The 25,901-nt window shown below is 46.0% G+C and overlaps 9 protein-coding genes across 9 annotated transcripts; 4 read left to right on the top strand and 5 right to left on the bottom strand.

Annotated features, from left to right (window-relative positions):
• Window positions 1-1,233: 1,233 nt before the first annotated feature.
• N7511_007922 (uncharacterized protein) lies at window positions 1,234-2,225 on the bottom strand (the record flags this gene model as incomplete). Its single annotated transcript, XM_057130299.1, has 2 exons — window positions 1,234-2,017; window positions 2,101-2,225. The coding sequence occupies 2 exons, from the start codon at window positions 2,223-2,225 to the stop codon at window positions 1,234-1,236; spliced, it is 909 nt and encodes a 302-aa protein (XP_056982082.1).
• Window positions 2,226-3,567: 1,342 nt separating this feature from the next.
• N7511_007921 (uncharacterized protein) lies at window positions 3,568-7,185 on the top strand (the record flags this gene model as incomplete). Its single annotated transcript, XM_057130298.1, has 6 exons — window positions 3,568-3,766; window positions 3,821-3,965; window positions 4,017-4,284; window positions 4,344-4,403; window positions 4,452-4,781; window positions 4,828-7,185. 6 exons carry the CDS (start codon window positions 3,568-3,570, stop codon window positions 7,183-7,185), a joined length of 3,360 nt encoding a protein of 1,119 aa, XP_056982081.1.
• A 933-nt stretch (window positions 7,186-8,118) lies between these two features.
• Window positions 8,119-9,291, top strand: N7511_007920 (glycoside hydrolase superfamily; the record flags this gene model as incomplete). The annotated part of the gene is made up of 1 exon (XM_057130297.1): window positions 8,119-9,291. One exon carries the CDS (start codon window positions 8,119-8,121, stop codon window positions 9,289-9,291), a length of 1,173 nt encoding a protein of 390 aa, XP_056982080.1.
• A 2,730-nt stretch (window positions 9,292-12,021) lies between these two features.
• On the top strand, window positions 12,022-13,816 carry N7511_007919 (sugar porter family MFS transporter; the record flags this gene model as incomplete). The annotated part of the gene is made up of 4 exons (XM_057130296.1): window positions 12,022-12,250; window positions 12,309-12,662; window positions 12,719-12,806; window positions 12,865-13,816. The coding sequence occupies 4 exons, from the start codon at window positions 12,022-12,024 to the stop codon at window positions 13,814-13,816; spliced, it is 1,623 nt and encodes a 540-aa protein (XP_056982079.1).
• Window positions 13,817-14,906: 1,090 nt separating this feature from the next.
• Window positions 14,907-16,064, top strand: N7511_007918 (Glycoside hydrolase superfamily; the record flags this gene model as incomplete). The annotated part of the gene is made up of 2 exons (XM_057130295.1): window positions 14,907-15,134; window positions 15,210-16,064. The coding sequence occupies 2 exons, from the start codon at window positions 14,907-14,909 to the stop codon at window positions 16,062-16,064; spliced, it is 1,083 nt and encodes a 360-aa protein (XP_056982078.1).
• An 863-nt stretch (window positions 16,065-16,927) lies between these two features.
• N7511_007917 (sugar porter family MFS transporter) lies at window positions 16,928-18,510 on the bottom strand (the record flags this gene model as incomplete). The annotated part of the gene is made up of 2 exons (XM_057130294.1): window positions 16,928-17,989; window positions 18,037-18,510. 2 exons carry the CDS (start codon window positions 18,508-18,510, stop codon window positions 16,928-16,930), a joined length of 1,536 nt encoding a protein of 511 aa, XP_056982077.1.
• A 2,477-nt stretch (window positions 18,511-20,987) lies between these two features.
• On the bottom strand, window positions 20,988-21,449 carry N7511_007916 (SRPBCC family protein; the record flags this gene model as incomplete). The annotated part of the gene is made up of 1 exon (XM_057130293.1): window positions 20,988-21,449. The coding sequence occupies one exon, from the start codon at window positions 21,447-21,449 to the stop codon at window positions 20,988-20,990; it is 462 nt and encodes a 153-aa protein (XP_056982076.1).
• Window positions 21,450-22,274: 825 nt separating this feature from the next.
• On the bottom strand, window positions 22,275-23,224 carry N7511_007915 (uncharacterized protein; the record flags this gene model as incomplete). The annotated part of the gene is made up of 2 exons (XM_057130292.1): window positions 22,275-22,880; window positions 22,931-23,224. 2 exons carry the CDS (start codon window positions 23,222-23,224, stop codon window positions 22,275-22,277), a joined length of 900 nt encoding a protein of 299 aa, XP_056982075.1.
• Window positions 23,225-23,795: 571 nt separating this feature from the next.
• N7511_007914 (uncharacterized protein) lies at window positions 23,796-24,017 on the bottom strand (the record flags this gene model as incomplete). Its single annotated transcript, XM_057130291.1, has 1 exon — window positions 23,796-24,017. One exon carries the CDS (start codon window positions 24,015-24,017, stop codon window positions 23,796-23,798), a length of 222 nt encoding a protein of 73 aa, XP_056982074.1.
• Between the last annotated feature and the right edge of the window lie 1,884 nt (window positions 24,018-25,901).

Here is a 25,901-nt window from a genome sequence, read left to right as displayed (position 1 = left end):
GAATGTGTAGTGGTTGTGGTAGATGAGTAGTGAACCTAGGTTATGACTGTGAAATAATAAAGGATCAGAGGTTGAATTTATAGAAATCGGATAAACTTGTGGATTGGCCAATAAAGGTACAAGAGGGTCAGAGTTTGTAATCAAGTGAAAACTCGTCAACCTTCCGTATTGAATTCCCAGATTTCTAATGAACTCCTTCTGTGCTTATGAAGCTCTTCACCAAATTGTCGCCAGGTCGGCCGCGGGCGGCCGCCACTCAGCCTCATTGGTCAGTTGCTCGGGTTTGTCCGCCCTTCGTCTCCACTCATTCCGCACTGGGTCACTTTCATTAAGTCAATTGTTTTGATCTGGCAGCAAAATATTCAAGTATCGTTCTAGTGAGGTTCACGTTAGTCGTCTGGTTACTCATTACTACCGTAACCGATAGTGCAATAACAAGGTAACTTACTGGCCAGCCCCCATCGTGTAGCAAAAGTTCGAAGCCATCGGATGAATATAGAATTCGTCCAGCATTCAGCATCGGGAAGATCCATCTGGAGGATATGTTTGTGTCCCAAAGCCGCATAATAAATGGCATTGATTATCGATGGTGGTATCGAATCAAGGCTGAGTCCGGTGCATACAGTGACCTCCTCCAAATCACTGCATATCGCAGCCATACTTTGGCATAATTGCTGGAGCTTCGCAGTCCAGAAGTCATCTGTGACCAGTTCTTGGGGCGTCTGACATAGATGGAGTGATAGCATCAACGCAGCTCTGAATGATGATCCTAGGTGAGTTGAAGGACGCAGTGTAGATAATAAGAGATGGACCTACCCAATAGTGGTTGCAAAGCCTCCACCAAACGGATTGCACGGGGATATATCATGTCGACTTCGTATGTATGTCAAAGTCTCTTCCAGGTCATTGTACATCTGGACTGCTTTCTGCATCCATCCGATATCATTATTATCGGTTTGGCGGATCAAATCTTGCACTTGGCCGAGTTTTCGAGCCGCCCTTGCTTCGGAAGAGTATTCCCATTCACCTTCACTGTTACCACCCGACAAAGGAGATGACGGACCTCCGAAGCCTGCGCTAGGCCATGGCTGGGATTGCCTTGGAAGGTTCTTGTCGGGGGTTGGATTATCTACGGCTGCCGGTTTGACTGACGCCAGTGACTCCATATTAATACATCTAAAGTAGTGGTCAGCAAGGTACACACACAGTGTGGAGCCGAAGCGAGAGAGGATATCACCTATCTACCACAACAATACCCCACCAAGTGCAATTCTGCTCCTCCGTCACATTTTGAACTTCCACTGTCATGTTGGCAGGGCATGATACAGCTCTATGCAGTCCGAGTAGAGAGGATAGCCTCGCACATGTTCCAATAGTGACATAAGCCATATCACCGGCTCCTTGGGTAAATTCGTATACAGCTATTAATATCCCAGCCTGCACAAGCTCTATCGAAGGGTAGGATAGAGACGCGGAGAGGGTAAAATGATATTTCGTGGTCAAATATAAGTGAGATTCGGTGGGCGAGAGTCTTTCCTCGTCATCGAACGGATTGGAAGTAACGAGTAGCATGGAGAATACCAATGTGGCGCATGCCACAGACGACTCGTTATTTTGAATTATACTGAATTCATTCAGGATCAGTCTTTCGGAGATGATAGGCAACCAGCCATAATGTTGCGAGTACGTTTGACGTATCTTGTCCATTGAGGTTTTTCTGACTTCAATGAATCGCATCAAATCAATACCTGAAAGAAAAGCACGGTACGATGGCCTGAGAAGACTTGGCTTGATTTGCCAATTTTGTACCTCGGTGCGATTAGCTGGCTCTTCGCTGGCATGAGCCGTCTGGGGTAGAATAGTCTGATTCTCTTCGGCAGACTCTTGATCCTCATCTTTTGAGAGATGGTTCTCAATATTGCCAATTCGACGCAGTATTTCCTTCAAGAGAAATTCCGAGCCAGCGCTCGTGTCAGGCGCATCGGAGGGCTCATCATACGCGCAGCTCAGTGAGAGTCTATGTTTCTATGTCAGGAGTGTTTTAACATATAGGATCGCAAAATTGGCCTCATTGGCGTTGATAGCAGATGAAAAAATTACCTAGAGCATCGTGCACAGCTTGGTAGCGCTTTATCGCATTTCTTTTTGCTTCCTTTGCACCGAGCGCAAGTGTTTTTAGCCGACTGGTTCTCAGCACCTGATAGTGACTCAGGTAATATATTCATAATTTTGCTTGAAAAACTTCACTCGGCTGTTGACAGAAGAAGCTTTGGTACAATGTCGGTGTCGTATTAGTGTAATCGGTATTCCTATTGTTAAGATGTGGGACTATGGCTGCAATGAGACGCATTAGTGTAATCACGTGTCTCGAGTCTTAGTACCGCCTGATTCTGCCAATAACGTTTCATTCGCGCCACGATTTAGTTCGGTGGACTTGCCTTTACGCGCGCTTTGCGTCAACCAAGTGTATTAAATTATGCAAGTTTACCTGAAGAGCGCTGGATAACCGAGGTATCGTTTTCTCACATGTCTAGAGCAACCTCTGTGCTTCCGCTACTGCATAGTAGGTATCCTTCTTGAACAACACATACTTTCATGGGACCACTCTGGCGGCTACGGCGGTCATGAGTACCACCCAGCTATTCTGGCTGTGAGCTTCACCTGGGTGTTTCAATATATTCTTGGCTGCGGAAGATCAGCTGGGGCCAAAACGGAGAGCAGCCCGAAGAGTGGGCGAGATGCAAGCAGGAAGCGGTAATCCACCATCCAGAAGAAACTGCTAACTACCCATTCATTTTTCATTAATACACATTATCATTCACTTTGCAACCACTGATGGTACTATTATAGGATCTGTTCGAGCTGGTACTAAATAAACCCCAGGGGAAAAGATTAACGACTAATCGCCAGGGACCAGCCCCAAGGGGAGATAAAGAAGATATTATTCACTTAAAATATTCCATGCAGCGCTTAACCCAAAATTCTCCGTTCACCCGGGTAAATCCGCTATAAACGAGGCGCGGCGCCGACTACCACTGACACGTCCAGCTAAAGTCATGGGTCCATGAGTGTGCAGTAGGCAAAATATTATCGCCAGAGGTGTCCAATCATGTGACCGCCACTCCTTGGAGACTATTTACTAGGCGAACAACTCAGCCTGTTGCGTGCAGGTGATAGGAACTCGTGGAGTAGCGCCCCCGAACACGTCGCAGTGCAATTCATGATTGGCTGCCCTGCCGCGTCGACAACGTGGCTAGGCAACCATGCACTGCCATCCAGTTCTCGAAAGTGACGTGCAATGCTAAAGGCAGACACACTCATTCCGTTTTCGCAGTTGGAGTGGAGCCTCACTCCACGGTATTAGTACTTTCGTGTAGTCCGTCTCTCAATCTATTGTATTCTCCGCATCCAGCAAGAACTTGTACAACAGACTGCTTTTTGCTGTAATCTTCTTGTTAATCTATTTTTGTGAACCATATTCTATTTACAGCTAGTGAAGCCTTTTCTACCACGTCCTCTTTTGGTAACTCCTCGCAAATCAGCACGGAGAGGGGAAGAACAACCAACATGGCTGCATCTACATATCTTGGAGTCCTCACCCAAGTACTCGTTATCTATCCTACTTCAATTATCACTGCTTCTGCGCTTTGCTGCCTCTTTTATCTTGCGTTTCTGCTTTACACGATCCGATTCAAACACCCACCCAGCCCCGGAGCCCTACATGTCCCAACCACGCAATCCGCCATTCAAAGCCACGAAGAACTAGGTAGCAGCCTGTTCACACATCCAATCGGATCTAGCAACTATAAACACGTTCCAGAAGAGTCGACGTCGCAAAGCGAGGACCAGAGTCACGATGTCACCCTCGCTCTGGAAGAATCTCGATGGCAACCAGCGAATAACGGTCCACTTGCTGCTGAATATCCCATACAAGTTCTGTATGACTGCGAGGACGCAGATATAGAGTATGTTCACATGATGGAAACAAAGTTCCAGTTAGCTGACAATCATTCTAGCATTGTGGCCGTACATGGGCTCGGCGCAAATCCAGATTATGCTTGGGTCTGGCAACCGAAGAATAATCCTCTGGGAGGTTCTGGGTACCCTCAGGAGTATTACAATTGGCTAAAAGATCTACTACCGATAGGGCTCTCTTCTACTGGGATCTCATGCCGGGTTATGACATTCAATTACGACTCAAGTTGGTTCATGAACGCCCCTCAGCAACGACTTTCCAACATTTCGGACAGTTTGTTGGACAGTCTGAGAACAAAGCGTGAAAAGGTAAGTTTGTTTCACATCGCCACAGGATTTGTACGGTTGAATAACTGTGCAATGAACAGACTAGGGGGAGACCGTTGATCTTTGTTGGTCACAGTTTTGGGGGCAATCTCATTGAACAGGTCGGTCAGTCTCGAACCACAAAATAATTCTGTACTGATATTTCACAGACTATTCTATCCGCCTTTCGCAGACCATCATATCAGGATATCGCAGAATCTTGCGCTGGTGTTGTCTTCCTGGGTACGCCTCACCGAGGCAGCGCCGCTGCTACTTGGGGTGCAATGATTGCTTGCTTGGCACCGGCTGGTCTCGACTCCGAAATAAGAATTTTGAAAGACCTTGAAGAGCATTCTGGAGCTCTTACAGATCGGCTACATGAGTTTTCGTGCTGGCTCTTCTCTGAGTCTGTTCCTGTTGTTTGCTGCTTCGAACAGCTCAAGACAGACTATTCATCGAGGATAGGATATATTGGGAAACTTTTATCTCCTAATATGATAGTAAGTAGCATTCCATTCCCTTTATCATCTTCTTACTAATTTTTAGCTTGTGCCCGAGACCAGTGCTTGCATCGACGGACACCACAAGATATCTCTCAAAACAGATCATCTGAAGATCAACAAATTTTACGGACCCGATGACCCATCTTACAAGAGTGTCTATCCTGAGATTGAAAGAATGGCTCAAAATGCAGGGGAGATGACTCGCCGTCGTCGGAACCCAAGAGCCCTTTCTGTGAACCAAAGTGCTATAGATGGCGCCCTTCGAACGTGTTTGCAAGAAATGAGAGTGACGAATCCCCATGACATTCTCTCGGACATTCAGGTCCACAAAGGCAAGCGGATTGGGCATACCTGTGAGTGGATATTAAAAAGGGAAGAGTTCTCTGCCTGGTGTGTCGGCGACCATTCGCATTTCTTGCGTCTGACTGGCCCTCCTGGAATCGGGAAGACGATGATGTGCACATTTCTCATCGACTTTCTCAAAGGTAAAGTTGAGAGATCGGATAACCAACTCCTGGCGTACTTCTTTTGCGATGACAAAATTGAGGACCGAAAGATGCCGACCGCAATTCTTCGAAGCCTTATTTGGCAGCTACTATTGCAAAGAACAGAACTATTCGAGCACCTGAAACCCGACTATGAGGAACGTAAAAAAGGCCGGATTTTCATTGATTTGTTCGATAACTTTGCTCCCCTTTGGCGGATTTTCCAAGCTATGCTTCAAGATGACCGTGCTGGCGACATTTTCATTGCCATTGATGCCTTGGATGAGTGCGACAAGCCCGCACGGAGACAGTTTCTCCTTGCTCTACGGGAACTATTCCAAACACCAAGACAACTCCGAAGCAGAGTCAAGTTCCTCATCACCTGCCGTCAAAAGATCAGTGATATTGAGTATGAGCTTCATGGAGTCGGAGAGCTTTTGGAACTGAACTCACGAGTCGTGAATACCGACCTTATCGAGTATATTGACCACGAAGTTGAAGAGCTGGCGAAGAGAAGGAATTACATCTCAACATTGAAATATGACGTTGCAGAGGCTCTGAAGCGTCGTGCTGAGGGGACGTTCTTGTGGGTATCTCTGATGCTCAGCGAGCTAAAAAATACGCCAAACTACGAAGTCCCGGACAAACTCAACTCGCTACCGGAAGGACTTGAGGAGGCCTATATCACCATTCTGAACGAAAGCATTCCACACGAAAGGCGCGATGAAGCTCGGTTCTTGTTGCTCAGCATGGCCTCCGCCCGACGTCCTTTGAAAAGGAAAGAAATAGCGACCTCATTTGCTCTTTGGAAAACTGACCGTGTGGTCTCAAGTCAGAATATCAGCGTATTCATGGATATTTGTTCCTTATGCAGCTCTATCATCTATCAAGATGATGCCGGCAACCCCGAGGAAGCCACGGTCACGTTCTGCCATCAATCACTAAAGGACTTTCTTCTTGACGAAAGGAAAGGCTCTTCCGATGCATGGTACTACAGTTCCCCGGATGAAGCAGATCTTGTTATGTTCCAAGTATGCTGGCGATATCTGAGTAGTGATGAGTTTGACAACGGAAATTTGATCGATCCGAACCAAGCTCGTGACTCTTCAGAACTGAATAGTTACTTTCAGAAGCACTGCTTTCTCAAATATGCGTCCAGCTTATGGATTACTCATGCTATTGCCAGTTATCCAGCACTACTGGGTGGATTGGAGATCGATATTTCAAAGGCGCCATCACTACGTGACGCATGGTTGATACAAGCAGCTGGAGCAGGCCAGCTAGAAGTCTTTAAACTTCTATGCAACAACCATGCCAATCTGAACTCAGTGGATATACATGACCAGACATCTCTGTTGTGGGCAGCAAAATTTGGCCACAAGGAAGTTGTTCAGATCTTACTCGCCGAGAACGTGAACCTTGACACAAAGAACGAGTGGGGTCGCACACCATTTTCATGGGCAGCTCACAACGGACACAATGAGGTCGTTGAGATGCTGCTCGCAACTGAAAACATTGAGCTGAATTCCAGGGATAATCTTGGTCGCACACCGCTTTGCCGTGCCGCTAAAAACGGACAGGAATCGATCGTGGCTCGCCTTCTTCAGATTGAGCATATTGAGGCTGACTCAGTGGATAATCTGGGCAGAACACCTCTCTCCCTTGCCGCTGAGGGTGGCGGTGAAGGTATGGTGAGGTATTTCCTTGCACTGGATCAGGTGGAGGTAGACCTGAGGGATAAAATCGGCCGAACACCGCTGTCTTGGGCGGCCGAGAATGGTCATTTAACTGTTGTCCAGTTGTTACTTTCAACACAGAGAGTGGATCCTAGTGTCAAGGATAACTCTGGCCACTTGCCATTATGGTGGGCTGCCGAGAACGGGCATGAGTCGGTGTCCCAGCTGCTGCGAAGTTAGAGTGGAGATAGCTGCGTCTCAGGGCCAGCACTACTCGAGTCATAGGACGGTGGTTGTCAGAATACGTAAAAATAAGTGTTCCCCTGTCATTTTGATCAATTGATGAGCTTAAATTTATCGTATCCAAAGCGAATTCAGTTCACCGTCCCTTCACTCGATGCGCGTGACACCTTCCAAACTATATGTTGGCTAAGCTATCCTCGGTTGAAGCTGCTCGCTTATGAAAGTAGCCTTCAATAAATACCGACACGCAGCAATGACTGATGGTCGACTAGTTGTGACTCGAATAATACAAACATAACATGAGAGACGGGCATTCCTTTTACGATGCGCATTCGCTAGTGACGCCACCTTTGAGTGAATTATCATTCAAGTTTGATCCCAGCGGGACATCCACTTTTAAAGCTCACGATGTTTTTTGAGTATTTTTTATATTTTACTTATCGGATCGGTGCGAGTAAAAATCCCGATATAGCGCAAGGTAACTTGATGACTTAAATTGACAATCCCTGTCGATAAATGCAGAAAGTATTCATTTACCTTCTATAGCCAGGAGGGATACAGAAAGTCTGGTGGTTAGCTTTGGCCTGGTGATTCTCGAACAGGCAATCACTGACGCGAATTAACGTTTGCAAAATTACGTGACAGGTATCGGGCGATGATCACCCGAGAACCTATTGTATCAAAACAACAAATTGATGATGATCATTTATTCTTCACACATAATCCTCTGACGTCGAAAATGTGGGACAAAAGGATGAAACGGAATGTGGAGAGCCATGCCGAAGTGCAGGTCAGTCCGGGGTAGCATGCGAACAAGGATATATATACCAGTGGCATTGTCTTCTAATTTTCCATCTCACAAAAGAAAAAAGACAAACACCCAAACGATTCCTTGAAAATTTCATTATCTTACCTCGTATTTTCGGTACAATGGTCAACTTTCTGTCAATTTTATCATTCTTTGTTGTCACCAATACAGCAGGAGTTTATTGCGCGACTACATCATCTTACCTTAACTGGAAAACATTCAATGCCAATGGCGCCAATCTAGGCGGCTGGCTGGTCCAAGAATCTACAATCGATACTACCTGGTGGGCACAGAATTCTGGGGGAGCCCCAGATGAATGGGGTCTATGTGTCCATCTAGGCTCCCAGTGTGGACCAGTCCTAGAGCGCCGCTATGCTACCTGGATTACAACTTCCGACATCGATACTTTGGCGGCGGCAGGTATCAACACTCTTCGAATTCCAACATCGTACGCTGCCTGGATTAAAGTTCCTGGATCCCAGCTCTATACCGGCAACCAAGTGTCTTTTCTCAACAACATAGCCACGTATGCTATCAACAAGTATGGCATGCACATCATCATCGATATTCACTCTCTCCCGGGAGGTGTGAATGGAATGCCATTTGGAGAGGCCGAGGGACACTATGGGTGGTTCAACAACGCGACAGCCCTTGATTATTCTTTGCAAACCGTTGATGCAGTCATCAGCTATGTGAAAAATTCCCAATTCCCGCAGTCATTCACTATTGCGCCAATCAACGAGCCTGTCGATGTGCCTGATATCACTCTCTTTGGAAGCCCCTACTGTCTTACCGAGAGTGGTGCGCAGTGGGTAGGAAGCTACATTCACCAGGTCATCGCCAAAGTCCAGGCTGTCAATGCTCAAATTCCCGTGATGTTTCAGGGTAGCTTCAAAGGAGAAGAATATTGGTCCCCGAACTTCACCACAGACACGAATTTGGTTTTCGATGTGCATAACTATTACTTCGCGGGCCGTGGAGCCAGCTCTGCAAATCTCACTCAATATATTTGTCAGGATGCGGTCAGTGCGCCTGGCGATGGAAAGTTTCCTGTGTTTATTGGGGAATGGTCTATTCAAGCAGAAATCGCCAATACGTTCTCTTCTCGCAAGAAGAACCTCCAGACAGGAATTGCGGCGTGGAAAAAGTACACTCGAGGCAGTTCATACTGGACTTCAAAGTTCTTTGGAAATGCAACCGTTGATGGAGAGGGTACGCAAGCCGATTACTGGAATTTGGAGAGTTTCATCAGCTTAGGATACACTGGCTCATCCACCAGTGCGGTAGTATGCTGAGGAATATCGGATCTGATGTATATATTTCGCTGTAATGTTGCAATGCTCCACTTCGGAACGTGAAGTCTATCTGGACGTGATGCCAACTCTCTACGGCAATCAGTGGAATCCTCTAGATAATGTCCGAGAAATCAAGGTCAACAATTTGTTCTCTGGCTGAAATACAGTACAAACATTTGAAGTTGCTATAATATACTTAGTCCTCTTTTTGATACATCAATTTTCATTCATTGCAATTGGCAAGTCCTTTAGAGACAACAGTCCGTTTTCATTTACTACAAAAAAAAAGTCTTTTTGTTTGTCCCCATACTCTTCATCCCCCGTACTCACATCATAATTTCTGTTATATACCAGCGATGTACTTGATACAACCAGGTAATGCACATTATTTTCGGGGCTAACATCTTGGAAGGAACTTCTGAGCATTTGGTAGCAATGCAGCTTGCTTTCTACAACTCAAACTTGATCGAAAGGATTATTTCAACATAAGGACCTTTTGATACATAGAAAAATGCATGGGTATTTCTCAAATACTGCTCCGAAGCTCAGGTATCAGCCCCACGCGGTACATAAGCAGTTCCGAGGTTCCTCTGGCGGCCGCCAGTCCCCAATTTCAAGTTCGATACTGTATCGGTACATCTGGATCCGAATTTCGACTTGATTGGATGATAGAAATCTCGACATGACAAATGTAATTAAATTCTAGCAGGCTTCTCCATAGTGAGATTTAAGCCAACCTGGAAGTTTTGAGGGGCTTCGGACCCCCACAGGGACCTTGCATATCCTGTCCACCCCCACCCCCACCCTTACGTTGATTGGTTGACATAGAACTCCGCGATGAAAAGAGTCGTTTGAATTACTTTTGTGAAGAAAGGTTATTCAGTAGTGGAGCCGAGACTTGTGTATCATTCCGATAGCCCCGCTTGCTTTTCTGGAAATGAAAGACGGGGCCAATTGGGGATTGTATAAAGTTTCATCAATTCTTTATTTTGATTTTAATACCTTCAATTTGTGTCGGGTTGGTCAAAGTTTTGGAATGCTTTCATCTGCTCTAGCTGTCATCGACTCTGACACCAGCAAATATTAGCAATCACCGTAGTGTTCATTCACATATTGACCTTTTTCCAGTCAAGTATATAATAGTTGCACCAAATGTAGTCTAGAAACGATTTCTTTACTCATCAGCGAGTGGATTTATATGATCTCAACAGATTTGTAGTCCCTCAGCAAGCTTAACTTGCTGATGTATCTCTTCAATGTCTGGATGATGATGTTCTACCGTTTGTATTGCACTCAGAATAATCATTGGAGGGGATACACTGCTGATGACCACGGGCTGGCATGGATTTATCGGGTCAATATTATCACACTCTTTGTATTTTTTGTTGTCTATGTTCAAGTTGTTTTATAGGATGTTTTAAGCAACAAGCAAAAAACCGTGCTCGATTGTCTCAATCTAGATCAGTTACAGCGCAGACACCCCCCTGTCAAAATTCCTACGGTCACAAAGACCTGAATCACGGTGTTCTTTTCATTGATCCCAATCAATTCCAATGTCTTTGTTAATATTCAAAGAGTGTTTCTTGGCAGATAAAAGGACAAGACAGTTGTTTCGATCGACGCCCATGTGATAAACTATTGGTACTTGACCTATGGTGACTTGGGGAAAGGCAACAATAAACCCTCAAATAGAATGAAACCGTGTAATAAGAGTTTTTCCAATGAAACAAAGTTTTTGCAGAGAAGTTAGAAGTGGAAGCTTTGAGCACACATTACAACTCTTCCCAAGAACATAAATAAATTTGCTTTTATCCGATCCCATCTCCATTGAGGGCAGGATATATTCCATTCGTTCACATGTCCATAACCTCGCCCGGCTTGCACAGCCCAGAGCTATTAGTATGGATGTATCAATGGTGGCACTGTTTTAGGACATCGTTCTCGTCACGTGTGCTCCACCTGCCGAGGCTCTAAGATTGTAAACAAGCATTTTGTATGGCCTCTAATGCACCCTGCGAGGGGCGATTCACTGCAGACTCATTGAAGACAGAATTATCTAGATTTCGGGGTAATATACAGCCAAGAAATCTAGCCTGTCCGTTTTGCCCCTATATTTCAGGCAAGGATAACACGGGCCACGTCAATTTCTGGTTGAAATCCGGGGAAACACGCTAGGGTCCAATCAGGAAAGTGGTTGACCAGTTAAGGCTCTCGAATCTGACCCCCAATCACGGAATATTCTCTATGAACCAATCGCTTCCCAGCACTCATTTCACCTCACCCCTACTCGATTTAACTACGGCAATTACCCCGGCTTCAAAGAGGAATTTACCAGCCACGGGCAAGGATCACAGACACGCTTTGTGTTTCGCCTCCCCATTTATCCAGAACTTAGCCTCTTAGAGCCTTTCGCTGCCAATGCCTTGGCTGTGTTCTGCCGCGCCGGTACTTTGCTTTGCCTAGAGTCCAAGAGTCCTTGGAAAAGCCACCCACGGAGCTTGATTCCGCTTGGCCTGGCGAGGTCTCGGGATGTCTTGCTTGATTTTTTGGCGTCTCCATTTTATCCATTTTTGCCGCTAGGATGGACCCCGGCTATGCTGGTACGTGGTTGATTTTACCCCTCCGACTATAAGACTCCCATGCAGCCGCAGCGATGAGGATCCCGGATCTTCAACTCTCCGCCAGTCAGGCTCACACACTCCATATAATTGTTTCGTCAATCTCTCCATAATGGGAAAAGACACCTTCACCCTGGGTGGCCGGGAGTGGCCTAAGGTGACATGGTGGAGGATGAAGGGCATGCGCTTCGTTTACCTTACTTTGTGGGCGGCGATGATTACCTCGGCTACCAATGGTGTGTTCCCCTTTGACCACACTCTGAATCATGCGACTAACAAGATCGAAGGTTATGATGGGTCTTTGATGAATGGACTGGAGGCTATGGACTCCTGGAAAGGATGTAAGTGCAGATTGAACCGCAAGAAAGTAGACCAATGCTCACTGATGTTCTACGACAGCCTACAATAACCCACAAGGCTCTACACTTGGTCTTCTGGCCGCATCCATGGCGATCGGTTCTATGCTCTCTATCCCTGTTGTACCCTACGTCGCAGATATCATGGGACGACGGGCTGGTGTTGTCATAGGCTGTGTGATTATGCTTTGCGGTGTCGCGATGGTGTCTATTGGATACCATATTGCCTTATTTGTGGTCGGGCGCATTGTCCTTGGCTTTGGCCTGGGAATCTCGCAGGAGTGCTCGCCACTTTTGGTCACGGAGCTTGTCCACCCTCAGCACCGCGCTGTCTACAGTAGTATTTACAATTCGCTTTGGTATGTCGGCAGCTTGATCGGCGCCTGTGTTGCTTTGGGTATGTTTTTCTTCTATCACACGTTCCGAAACAGTTTATTCATTCAAGACTTTTAGGTACAAACCATATTGTTGGTGCCTGGGGATGGCGTGTTCCGTGTCTTTTGCAGGGAATTCCATCTATCTGCCAGTTAATATTCATTTGGTATGTCATCTCTTCCAGTTGTATGTCTCAACCCGTTCTGATTGGATGTTCCTGATAGGACGGTACCCGAGTCACCTCGCTGGCTCATTTCAAAGGGCAAGCTCGAGCAGGCCAAGAAGATCCTGGCTTACGTCCACGCACAAGGCGATGAGGATGACGAGTTGGTCAACGTCGAGTTTGACGAAATCCAGCAGACCATTGCGCTGGAGAAACAATTCGAGGGCAACAGCTGGTCCGAATTCTGGTCAACAGCTGGAAACCGTCACCGTTCCATTATCCTGATTTCCATCGGCTTCTTCTCTCAATGGTCCGGAAACGGCATTGTGTCTTACTTCCTGCCCCAGGTTCTCAAGCTCATCGGAATCACAAACAGCAACACAGTCCTCACCATCAATCTTGTTCTCAGTGCGGTAAACGTTGTTTCAGCAACCGGAATTTGCTTTTTTGTCGACTATTTCGGTCGACGGAAGCTTTTCCTTACCTCAAGTATCAGCATGCTTCTCTGCTTTGTCTCGACTACTATTGCCCTGGCTCGGTTTGCCGATGGACCATCTGGCAATGACACCGCAGCACATGCCGTTATTGCATTCATCTTCCTCTACTTCATCGCCTATAACATCGGATTCAGTGGTCTCCTTGTGTCCTACTCGTCGGAGATTCTGCCATACCGTCTCCGCGCCAAGGGTCTCACTCTCATGTTCTTCTGTGTTGATCTGAGTCTGTGGTTCAACCAATACGTCAACCCGATTGCCCTCCTAAGCATTCAGTGGAAGTACTACATCGTCTACTGTGTTTTCCTGGTCTTTGAGATCTTCGTGGTTTGGAAATTCTACATCGAAACCAAGGAAACTCCTCTGGAAGAGATTGTTAAACTCTTTGACGGCGATAAAGCCATTTTGGGTGGAGCGGCCGCGTCAGAAAAGATCACTGCGCTTACTGCTCGTGATGGGCAGCCAGTGGAGATCGATGGCGAGAAAGCCATTACCACTCAGGTTGAGCTTAGAGCCTAGAGAAGGCGCTACGAATTTTTTGGTCTCATTTCGAGCAGGGACGCGTTTTCTTGTGGCTCGATAAGATTATAACATCCCAAATATCAAACTCCCCCGCTGATGAATATAATTGGTACTTTTAATGAAATTCAAATCACCTCATATCGACGCGATATGTATAATGAAGTTATACCGTATAAATAATCAATTAGGTCATGAAACTTGAAGCAATGAGATCGGAACTATCCCCAAATTTGGTATCGCCAAGTCCAAGTGGCCATTTCAGATGAAGGCAAAAGTACTTTGTCTCGCACTAGTATTAGCCTGGTAGACCTCGCTTGAAATAACAGTTTTACGAAATCATGTAAGGCGAAGGCAAAATCTCATTCTAGCCCCGGGCAGTAATTGCTCGAGAGTTCGCCTGGGGGTCAAGGCAAAAAGTAGCATTTCGGCTCCCTTTCTATTGACGTATAGAGACGAGGCAGACCACCTTTTATCATATATTTTGCCTGGTTTGACTGAAAATTTTTCCAGACTTTTATAGAAGCGACGCCAACAGCTTTTCCCCCTACATGCTTTAAGAGTCACAGGTAACTACTATAGTCAGATTGGGGGGGGGGGGCAAATTTGGCTCGCTTGATCAAACTCGCTTGAAAGCGAATTGCACGCGCTAAAATTAGTGGTTGCTTGAATAAACTATATTCCTCATTCACCGATAGATGAGTTGATACCTCCGGATAAATTTACAAGTATGACTGTTGGTATAGCAAATATTAGCCTCTACGGCACTTTTCCGACTCCTCTCTCGGTATTAGTTTGTGGCTTACCTTTAGCTTCATAATGATTGACTGGAACATTTCTACCACCGGGGACCGAGCTATAGCCTAATCCCCCGCATTTACCCCGGAAACTACAGTGAAGGTAAACACCCGGGAAATTCACGACTTCAGCCTCTCCACTGTCGACCTTGCCAGACTTCGGTTAGCTGTTTATGATGAAGAGGGGTATAGAGCCAGGTCCATCGGCTTCTGTTTTTATTTCTATTTAAATCACTTCCCCCGGCGACATGGAGCAGGATACTCACGCTCCGTGCCAGTGACACAAATCAGCAATGATTTCCTTCATCGCCCTTGCGGCTCTATTTGCCAATTTTGTCAATGCCGCACCTCACGCCCAGGATCACACCGGCGCTGGGCTAAATGCTCTTGCGCAGAGTCAGGGCAAGCAATGGTTCGGAAGTGCCGCTGATATCCCTGGAACGGCGGAAACAACCGATGCCGCATATTTGAAAATTCTTCGACACGAGTTTGGCGAGCTCACCCCGGCTAATGCTTTGAAGGTTTGTTGTTATAAACGGTCTCATGACTGTCTCTTCCTGGGTGCCGGTGCGCTGACCATAATCTTCGTAATTTAGTTCATGTACACAGAACCCGAGCAAAACGTGTTCAACTTCACCGAGGGAGACTACTTCATGCGCCTCGCCGAGGAGTCCCAGTCTGCAGTACGCTGCCACAACCTCGTATGGGCAAGCCAACTGTCCGATTTCATAACGTCCAAGACCTGGACTGCGAAGGAGCTCACGGCGATTATGAAAAACCACATTTTCAAGACAGTACAGCATTTCGGAAAGCGCTGCTATTCATGGGATGTCGTCAACGAAGCTCTCAACAGTGACGGAACTTTCTCTTCTAGCGTTTGGTATGACACCATCGGTGAAGAATATTTCTATCTCGCATTCCAATATGCGCAGCAAGCTCTTGCTCAGATTGGCGCTCAGCATGTGAAGCTGTATTACAATGACTACGGCATTGAGAACCCCGGTACGAAGGCAGACGCCGTTATAGGGCTTGTTCAGAAATTACGCAAGCGGGGAATCAGAATAGACGGCGTTGGGCTCGAGTCTCACTTTATTGTTGGCGAGACGCCCTCTCTGGCTGATCAGCTCACTACGAAAAAGGCGTACATCAAGGCGGATCTGGATGTGGTTGTGACGGAACTCGATATTCGATTCGCTGAAGAGCCATATTATACTCTTAATGCTCAGAAGCAACAGGCTGCGGACTATTACACCAGTGTGCAAAGTTGTCTTCAGGCTGGTCGTCGTTGTCTCGGTGTTGTTGTTTGGGACTTTGATGATGCGTACTCGTGGGTGCCTGGCGCTTTTGCCGGTCAGGGCGGCGCCACTCTGTTCAATGATACCCTCCAGGCTAAGCCGGCGTACTATGCTGTTGCTGAGGCACTGCAAGGTAAGAAGTGCACTGTCTGCTAATTTTTCATCCGTATTGTCATGTGCTCTTTGATTGTCGGCTTAGCCGCTACTCGCCATTGAAAAGGGGATGTTACACAATAAGCTTGATCTAAATGTCAACCAGGAGTGAATCAAAGTCGGAACTCTTTTGTCAATTATGGAAAGTTGCTGAGAATAAAGTATAAATGGGACAGAATTTGGAAAACCATGCGCTTTTAAGGTCTATTTGATACTGGGCCGGACTAACATAGCCTCTGAGTTGTTGCAGTCCTATTTATGTGGTTGGTTGGCGTAAGGGAAGGGCGTGCTGAAGACAGCTCTGACAATCTAAAACATTTGATTGACCTACGTATACTTCTATCTGGAAGTTGAGAGTATACAGAACGTGTACTAATGGATTCACCATGATATTGGTACTTGATCTAGTTACTGTCTATTCACATATCCCGCTATATATATTGTTACCAAACAATCATTCCTCAAAAGATCGAAAGCCGATTCATACTAAAGCAAGATTTGCCGATTAGCCAATCACTAGCCAACCTGAAATGAATATTGCTACGTGCTATTACAATACCAGGTGAGATTTGCAGGTAAGGTGTAAACGGTTACAGTTATCTTGGCATTCTATGCCTGGAAACAGCGAATTTAGAAAGGCAAGGCAAGTCCATAAGCCGCTGTAAGTTGGCGAAAAGAAAACAAAAATTTATTCGCCGATGCCTCTTTCTTAGGTCTCACAAGGCCTGGATAATGCGACGATAGCTCACCATTAAGTTCTACTGAGTGCAAAATAACCACAATCAAGGCCATCTACGAACGTTTAGCCAAGAAAACAAAACAAGGAGTTAAACGCGCTCTTCATAGGTAAAACCAATATCTCAAATCTAAGCCACATTCTCGTAATGCTGAGAGTCGCTGTTGTCCTTCTTCTCAGTGTGGGCCAAATCAGATATAACCTCGGTCCGGGCAATCATGGTCGCCTCCTTCCAGCTAATCGCATTCCCCGAATCATGCTTAATCTCGAATAGCCGATCAATCTGCTCAAGTGAAAGATTCGCGGTCTCAACATAGAAATACCAGATGATTGGCAAGAAACAGAAGTTGAAAATTGCAAAAAGCATGTAATACTTCCACTGGATGTTCGCAATAGCAGTAGGAGTAGCAACGACGATAACATATACGAATAACCAATTCGTAGTAGTGGCGAATGAAGTTCCTATATTTCGCATTTTCTGAGAGTTGATTTCCGCCGGATAGATATAAGGTATCGACAGGAGCGACACGCCGTAGAAGACATAGTAGACGAAGATGAACACAACCGCAAGGATGGACATACCCCGATTACTAGGGCCGCCGTACCGCAGTCCAACAGCAACAAGCGCAAAGCAGAGACTGCTGCCCGCAGCTCCGAAAAGCATCAGTCTCTTTCGGCCGATGCGGTCGATAAGCAATGCTGCAACAAAGCCCCAGAACATCAGTGACATCGAGTCGACTGCTGACAGAATCAAAGCCATTCTGTTATCCAACCCCACTGACCGTGTCAACACCACAGGCAGGTAGTATGCAATCACATTGGTTCCGCCGACCTGTTGGAAGAAGGCAGTTCCAGCCCCCAAAAGAATTCGGCGCAATGTCTGCTGCTTGCTGTTCCTCTTGAAGATCTCCTTCAAAGGCTTCGCATGCTGGAGCTCCTGCTCATGATTCACAGCAATCTCTAAAGTTTGTATTTCATCTACCACCTCTGGGTCATCGATGGATTTTGCAAGAAGCCGGGCTAGGATTTCGCGGGCTTTATCGGAGCGGCGGTTCATGACAAGCCAACGCGGTGACTCTGGGGCGACAAGAACAAAGAGTATGGTAACGATGGCAAAGGCGCACTGGAAGCCGAGAGGGAATCGCCAGCTCACTGGAGAGTGAGGGATAAAGGTGAAGCCGTAATTCATCCACTACCCCGGGTTAGTTTCGTTCTCAAATACCGGTAAATATAACTCACATTCGTAATGACAATACCAAAGATGTTCGTCACCAGCTGAGCAACGATCAACTTGCCCCGATCCTCGGCGCGTGCAGTCTCTGACTGCCAGATGGGAATCGCGATAGTATTCATTCCATTTCCAACGCCAGCAACCACACGACCAACTATCATCTGCACGAGAGAATAGGAGGCTGTTTGCAAGATAGCACCCACAATCAGGATACAACAACCGATCAGAATTGACCGTCTACGACCAAGCTTGTCTCCTGCAAACATAGACACCAGAGTGCCTATAATACAGCCGATATCATAGGTCGCAACAATCTGGCCTTGGATAGTCACAGACGGATTCCCAAAGGTTGTTAGAAAGGGTTCATTCTCTAGAAGTCCCCCGAAAACGCCCTGGTCATAGCCAAAGAGAAGAAAGCCGGCACCACATGCTGCAGTGATTCTGTATTGAAGCCATTTGCCCTGTGTCTGTTGGAAACCCATTTCGATTTAGTAGCCTAGTAGTGCGTGGATGGTGCATCTACTACTGTAAAACTTGGGAGGCAATAACAATTCCTGCCACTCGTACAAGATATCCATATTTATATTGAATCAAATAGAGTTTCTCTCATAGGTGGAAGCTCAATTCTACCCCGTAAAATGACCCAAAAGACATGATTTCCGGGTCTGGGGAAAATGTGGGATATGCACGCAGGTCGGGTTTCGTTTTCCGCAAGCTTTTGCTAGTCCCAATCGACATACATGCTGCGGTAATACCAGCGATTGGTTGCTTATGGACGATAGAGCAACAATTGAACGATATCTCTTTCACAATCAAGGCTATCCACCGGACATTGCGCCATTTGATGTCATTCCTCTCATTGTCATAAACGACTGTAGATATCTACCCCGCACTTCGAGGTCAGTATATTGGCAACGGGGGCTTTGGTGGCAAGATCGTCATGATTTACCCTTATCATCTCTAGCACTGTACATGTCCCCTTTTAAGCTGATTTCCAGCACATACGACCACAGGGTGTGGAGAACAGGGCTTCCCGTCCGCTCAGCCGTACTTAAGCCACACGCCGGTAAGTTAGTAGTTAGGTGGGTGACCACTAGCGAATCCTTACTGTTGTATGTTTTTTCTTTTTTAGTTCTCGTTCGTTGCTGGATGAATCAGCCTACCAAAATAAATAGTGAAATGGGAGATACTCGATAGCAGTCTGGTCAAAACAGACGGGTCGACAAATGATGGCAAGAAACCCCAACAACAAGTCAGGTTAGGAGCCCTAGGCAAATGACTCTTTAACAGTGATAATCGGATGCTATATCAAGGAGCATAATGATCATAAACGTAAATCAGAAAATGAGTGGCATTGTTGTAACTGTCCATCATTCCCTACAGTCGTAGATTGCCCATATGCCTTCCTTGAGGACATCGCTGCCTGAGGCAGTAATCATACAAATCTCGTGATTTCCCCACTACAATAGTTAGCATAAAGAGTAGCCGAAATCAATGGATTGTATTTTCTCACAATCATCATAGTATTGGAAAACTACCACAAGCTACCTATTTTCCTATGTTGTAACAAGCCAATTCTTTCTGAAACGGGTACTCACAACAAGAAATCTCCGGTGGACGACGATAATGGTACTGCCAACCCTCTCTATCTAATTCACACCAAAGAAGAAACATCACATCATAGAATGGAACCTTTATCCACCCTACATCTTCCAAAGTACAAACTTCAATAGCCTCGTACTCATCTTAAATCCTTTCCCCATTATCATAAGGGTCATACTCCTTCCAGTCCTTTCGAATAAGTTGTACAACTCCCCTATTCTTTTTAGAAGTGAGGACAGAGTCTAAGACATCCTACGTAATCTGAAGACAGTACTTGTTTCGGTGAAATATCAGATTCGGGCTAGTACCCTGTACTTCTGGTACTACGCTCGCCGAATATTGCTAAAAGTGCCGCCGAACCATACTAGTGGTAGCCCCGTCTAAACTTTTCGAGTCTTCAATCATAGCCAAGGCAAAATTATCAAGTATATTAGGGGCTCCAATTTCTTCCGGAATCTCGTAAGTATTATTAAGTAGTCGACTCAGAAACTCGTTCTAGGCCGCTTAACTCTGATAGGTGCACCGGTAAATAAGAAAACCCTAGGCGCGAAGGCCATTTTCACGGAGTTCTTGGTCAATTTGGTCGGGAAGGCACGGGGGGTCCACGTACCATAGAGACTCCTCTAGAGGAGGGAATTGAGTAATTGAACGAGTGTGCCTTTCAATAAGACTCAGGCAGATAGGCGAGATTGTTGCTGGTAGAATGGAGGAGAAGGCCCGATAGGGGATATCTTGATACCAGTTTCTTTGGCTGACTCCGAACATGCGACCCGCCTTGAAGACATGGAGTGAGGTTGAAGTGGGATGCAGGAGTAAATGCAGCTTCGCTATCCCCCTAGCCGGAAGACACATTATATGCTTGTACGGGTGGTGCGTGTGAAAAGGGGGTTAAGGTGCGTAGTTGACAAAACCGGTGACTTGCTGTCCAGGTGTTACATATCACGCTTTTTTAGTTACAACACGCTATTTATCAAGTTGGCCAGAAATGTCATAGGAACGATTAAACAGATGTGTAATTACTGCCGCAGTAATATATACACCAAGCTCCAGCTTCCATTCAGGTTGACACTGTTGAGGCCTCGGCATAGCATGACAACTTAGTGAGCCGATCCAAAATCCACGCCAAACAATCAAATAACCGATTTTTTATTGAGATGAATATAAAAGTTCGTCTTCTTTTAGGTTTTCCCGTTATCCAAGAACAATGGCCGCCACAATCTCATATAGATCGATGATACAGCTTGGGCTAGCGAAGTATCAACCTCCCGGACCCTTTACTGCCGCCCCCCTTAAAGGAATAAGAAGGATCAAACAAGTCTCCTTTGATCATGAGTCACGAGCGCCGATATCAGTATTTCTATGCCAGTTGTTCGGTCATGGCGACAATGAGGCCATCGAATCTTTCATCGAGATCTGCGCGCAAAACCGCCATGTAATCATCCGGCAGGGGGGAGCCCTCAGCAATCCAGCGGAAGCGAGTCTTGTTGGGACCGAGAGAGTCCAAGGCAGTTGTTCCAAAGGCGACCATGTCAGGATAATCAGGTCTTCGGACTCGGAAAGTCATGGAGTGCTTGGAGGCATCGCACGCCGTAAGCTCCTCAGAAAAGGTGTATTCCTGACCCTTGTTTTTGCCGGCAGGATAGACATAGTTGAAGGTGCGTATGCTGCCCAGTCCGAATCCTTCGAGAGATACGGACTTGGCTCCTGGGTACCATGCCTTTTCGGCGCCAAAGCCCGCCACAAGGCCCCAGACTTCGCCGATGGGCGCGTCGATATCACGGGTCACGGTGGTGTAGTGGATCAGAGATGATTTGGACATGGCGAGTCTGGATCCAGATAGTTCTTCTTTATTTATCAGGTAATAGAATGCAAAAAATGTAAGTATTCAAAATGATGCCAGTATGACTAGAGGAACGGAGATGATCTGCTAACCAGGCACGATCTATTCTTTTTATGCTCGTCGTGATTCTGAATCTACAACGGCTAAGATTTCATCATTATTCAGCGTGCCATTCACCACAACTGTCGGAATTTGGTTGATAATCAGCTGTTGGCTAGAAATCGTGAAGATAATAAGAGATTGGGCCGCTGACTCGATATTCTCCCGTTGGTAGCAGGCCGACGCTCCGCGTTCCTCTCCGTCCGTCCGTCGTTCCGTCCGACAGAGGAAAGAGAACGTGCCTCTAACCAATCAGATCAAGGCTGGTATGGATGTTTCTCAGCAGTTTTGTTTTAAGGAGTTCAGTCTAATAATTATTAGAAAATAAGAGAGATCGAGTGTCATCAAGACATCCAATATTATTCACGGACGAGCAAGCACGATCGCACGATCGGTTGATTCAAAGTGAGTTATTCTTCGATTGAAAAAGTCAAGATTCTTAGAGCTAGTCACTTTGTGAAAATTACTACTGTAGTTGTCAAAAGCCCAGAAGCATCAGTAAAAGGCCAAATTTTGAACTTGAGTATATTCCAGAATCTTTACAACGCTGTAAACAGAGTACATGTGTTTAAATAGCGAAAGTTCAACCTATTTTCGTGAACTTTTCTACCAGTACGTTGATTGTAAGACAAGATCCAGTCACCTTTTTTTATTTAATACCAGCTACTCACGCTCTAAAAGAGGAGTCGTTTCAGTACATTCCAACTACACGTCGGGGTTGCGACGGAAGAATTCCTCCAAACTAGTCTGCTTGACGTTCGAGAAGCGCGCAACATCAACCGGCTCATAATCCCAAGAACGGGCCGGAATATGATACTGATAGCAGTATCGAATGAACTTATACCAACCGCTCTTCCCATGTTCAGCTCTTGCCTCAGTCAGCTTACCCTCTGCATCCTTCACTGAGCCCAAGCAGTTAAGCTTAGCAGTGACACGGCCTTCTCTCGCAGCAGTGTATGCTTTGGCGATGTCCTCGGGGGACGCTTCGAAGCTCTGAACACGAATAAAGCCTCCATCGGCAGCATCCGGGGACATGATAGCCTCAAGCACATAGTTCCCGATGTCCTCTGCGGTAGTATACCGAGTGGGAAATTTCGAAGGCCCGTGGAAGTTGAATGTTTTGGTCTCCGGATCCCAGTCATATGGGCTTCGCTTGAAGTAGTACTCAGCGATTGCGCCGGTGAACATGTAGATCGGCTTGATAGTCGAGCTCACCGCGACATGATGGGCGAAGCCGCGCATGTCATCATATATCTCATGTGAACCAGGAGTAAGCGTCCAGTCGTAGTTCCATGAGGTAGCGTGGAAGATCTCAAGATTACTCAGTCAATTGTTCAGAGGGAGACCTGGTGCTCACTTACCTTCACTCCGGCTCGCTCTGCGGCTCTAATGAGCAGCAATTGCGAATCCATGAACATTTCCGGGATTCCGGCGAAGGAACAGATGATAGCATCAACATCTTTGGTGGCCCGGTCCATTGCAGCGATGTCATAGGGGCTCGACAACGTCTCGAACCCTTCAAGCTGGCTCCGAACATCCTCTGGGACATTTTTGATGTTGCGAGCTAGGCCCCGAACTTTGAGGCCACGCGCAAATGCGGACCTGGCACAAGGAATACCGACAAAGCCGGTGATACCAGCGATCAAGACAAGCATATTGTATCGATTTCGAGTTCTGAGAGTGATTGAAGAAGCGTTTTCGTTTGATGCAAAATAGAAAGTATCTTGAGTCAATTATATGCTGCTAGGATTAATAATGAATGAGTCTCGGTTCTTGCTCGCGCTCCATTAACACCGAGCGGCTGCCCAGCGCCGATTTTGGTATGCAATCCGTAAAAAACTCCTAATTTTAACAAAGGAAAAATGCATCAGGCACAAAATTCCAGAATACTATATGGTTTAATTTCCTGATTTTCATGAAATTCACTTCCATTACTTCACTCATGTATGGCTGTGAGATCCTCGAACTATTTTTTCAGTTCAATCTGAGATACTTTGGATTTAATTTACAAAACGACTTCGAAATTCTATTACCATACAGTTTCGATTTCTACTATGCAGTTCTCTTTGCGTACAGCAACTTTAGATTTACGGCGCTTGCCTTCCGATTCGTCTTTTTACTTCCGGGTCCGAAACGTTGACATCTCCGTCCGTCCGTTCGTCTAGACTCTTCATAACTGGAATAGTCATTTGTAGAAAGCTTTAGATTATATATTGCACAAAATGCCTATAACAGATAATCAGAGGTGGGATTCTCTGTCAAGGCATCTGATCTCATCCAGCCCAGCCATGGTTGAGAATCTATCAAGTCCCATACAAGTTCATCGTCCGGAGCAACCAGTCCGTCTTGACTGACAATACCTTGATCTGGTAGATCATTCCCACCCTCTTGGGCGATGTTTGAGCCCATGAAACTTCCGATGCTTGCCAGAGGATACTGGGTAGCCATGCTGGTAATATTTGTGTGTTCATTTCCTTGAGTTGCAGCCTCCAGAATGGGTTGAGAAAGCAGGGAGTTAGGGCGATTATGGATTAGAGGCTCGACCATTGCCAGGAAAGCGGAGAAAAGCTTATATATCTCAGCAATGGAGGGATGAATTTCCACAAAGCGCAACATCCCTTTAGTAACTGCCGCCATCAACAAATAGTCATCCTGGTTTGCCGAGAATACAACGTTGCAAAAAAGGACAAAAAATGGACTAAGTGGGTAGAAAAGTAGTGTCCTGAGAAGGTTAAAATCAAATCCGTAATAATCTTATGAAGAAGGACTAACCAAGTGAGAAAATATGGATATTCATCGAGGAAGTTTGCATCCATGTACATCTCATCCTGGATTTTCCCCAGGCATATGAGCGCTTGTCGAGAAGCCTGCAGACAATCTTCCCGTATTGATCGGTCTTGAAGAACACGTTGATTCAAGTGCAATATACTAGCTAGTAATGCATAGTAGCCAAACTCGATAGCAACCCATTCATAGGTTGTTCCTCGGAAAGGTAACTGATTTTGATGCTGATAGAACGAGTTATCAATATCTGTTATTCTTCATTCCCATCAAGTGAATCTTTAGGTTGCTCACCTTTTTTATCAACGCATTTATTTCATGCATATCCCGTATAAGCCTGGTAATTATTGTGGCCTGATCATTCTTATTGGCGTGGTTGAGTATGTCGAGAACACCTTCCTGGATCTGTGCAAACTCAACCATGATTTTGACACTGGCGCTGAGAGGAAGCTGACGGTCTAGATGAACTAAGTCTGCTGGCTTAATTCTCAGCTTTGGAAGTGACGGCGGTCTGAGAAGGAGCACGCTAAGCATTTTGTCGAGATAGTAACATGTATACAACGACCCAATTATGTCACGTTTTGTTTTGTCGATAGGCGTAATGGAGTCAATCGAGTGATAATTGAGAGATACCAAGGTTCTAGATGCGAAAGCTGCCAATGTCCAACTTCGGGACATGTCGCCTTGATTTTGCATGAATATTGCCTGGTAGGGGGAAATTAGTATAGAAGTCAATCAAGTCGAATAGGGAAAAGGGGGTTCAACATACACCCGACAGAAATGCTTGTAAGAGAAGCAAGCTTGGCGGTGTAAGATAATCTATTTCGGAAAGAGCTTTATGTACCTCGTGTTCATATTGCGTTTTACTTTGTTCAAGATGCTTCCGAAGTGGGACACTCCGATCTCTCTTTGGTAGTCGGCAAAGCAACGCGGCAGCTTTCATATAGACACAGACACGGTAGCAAGTAAGCCTGTGTTTGTCCTCTTTCCCTTCGATGAGGGACGAGCACATTTCTTCCATGGTCTGAAAGGAAACATGGTCAGGCCAAAATGACTGTTTCATAGTATTCGGCTCAGTGTCTGGAGCACTTGATCAGTAAAAAAAGGAAGAAAAAGAAACAGAAAATCCAGTCATGGTCATAAGCTCACCCATTGTCATCATATATAACAGCTCTGGCGGAAACCCCTTTGACTCAAGACCCTCACTTGCTTCGGACGCGTTGAAAGTATCGGTTGAGAAGTATGGTTTTGATGTATTAGAGAGCCGACTTATAAAGCTAATTGCCTCCCTCATCACCATAGATTTGCTTGTTTCGAGAAATGGATTCGACTCCAGCTCGCATTGCAGAAATTGAGTACCCTCTGAAGTTTGCTGAGTCAAGCCATCGCTGGCATTGATATTCAATGGGTTGGACGATCGCCTCTCAGCCCTTTCATTACTTTGTTGCCCGATATGAGGAACACCATCATTGTCGTTTGTATTAATCTCCTGTTCTGGTAATTCAACCGCTACTGCATGAAAAGCCGGGCCGTGTTGAGACGGAAAATCGG

Source organism: Penicillium nucicola (genome assembly GCF_028828085.1).
Source record: "Penicillium nucicola strain IBT 29836 chromosome Unknown utg000008l, whole genome shotgun sequence".
Taxonomy (NCBI): domain Eukaryota; kingdom Fungi; phylum Ascomycota; class Eurotiomycetes; order Eurotiales; family Aspergillaceae; genus Penicillium; species Penicillium nucicola.
Note: the sequence above shows the minus strand (reverse complement) of the source record. Positions and strands in the feature narration are given on the sequence as shown.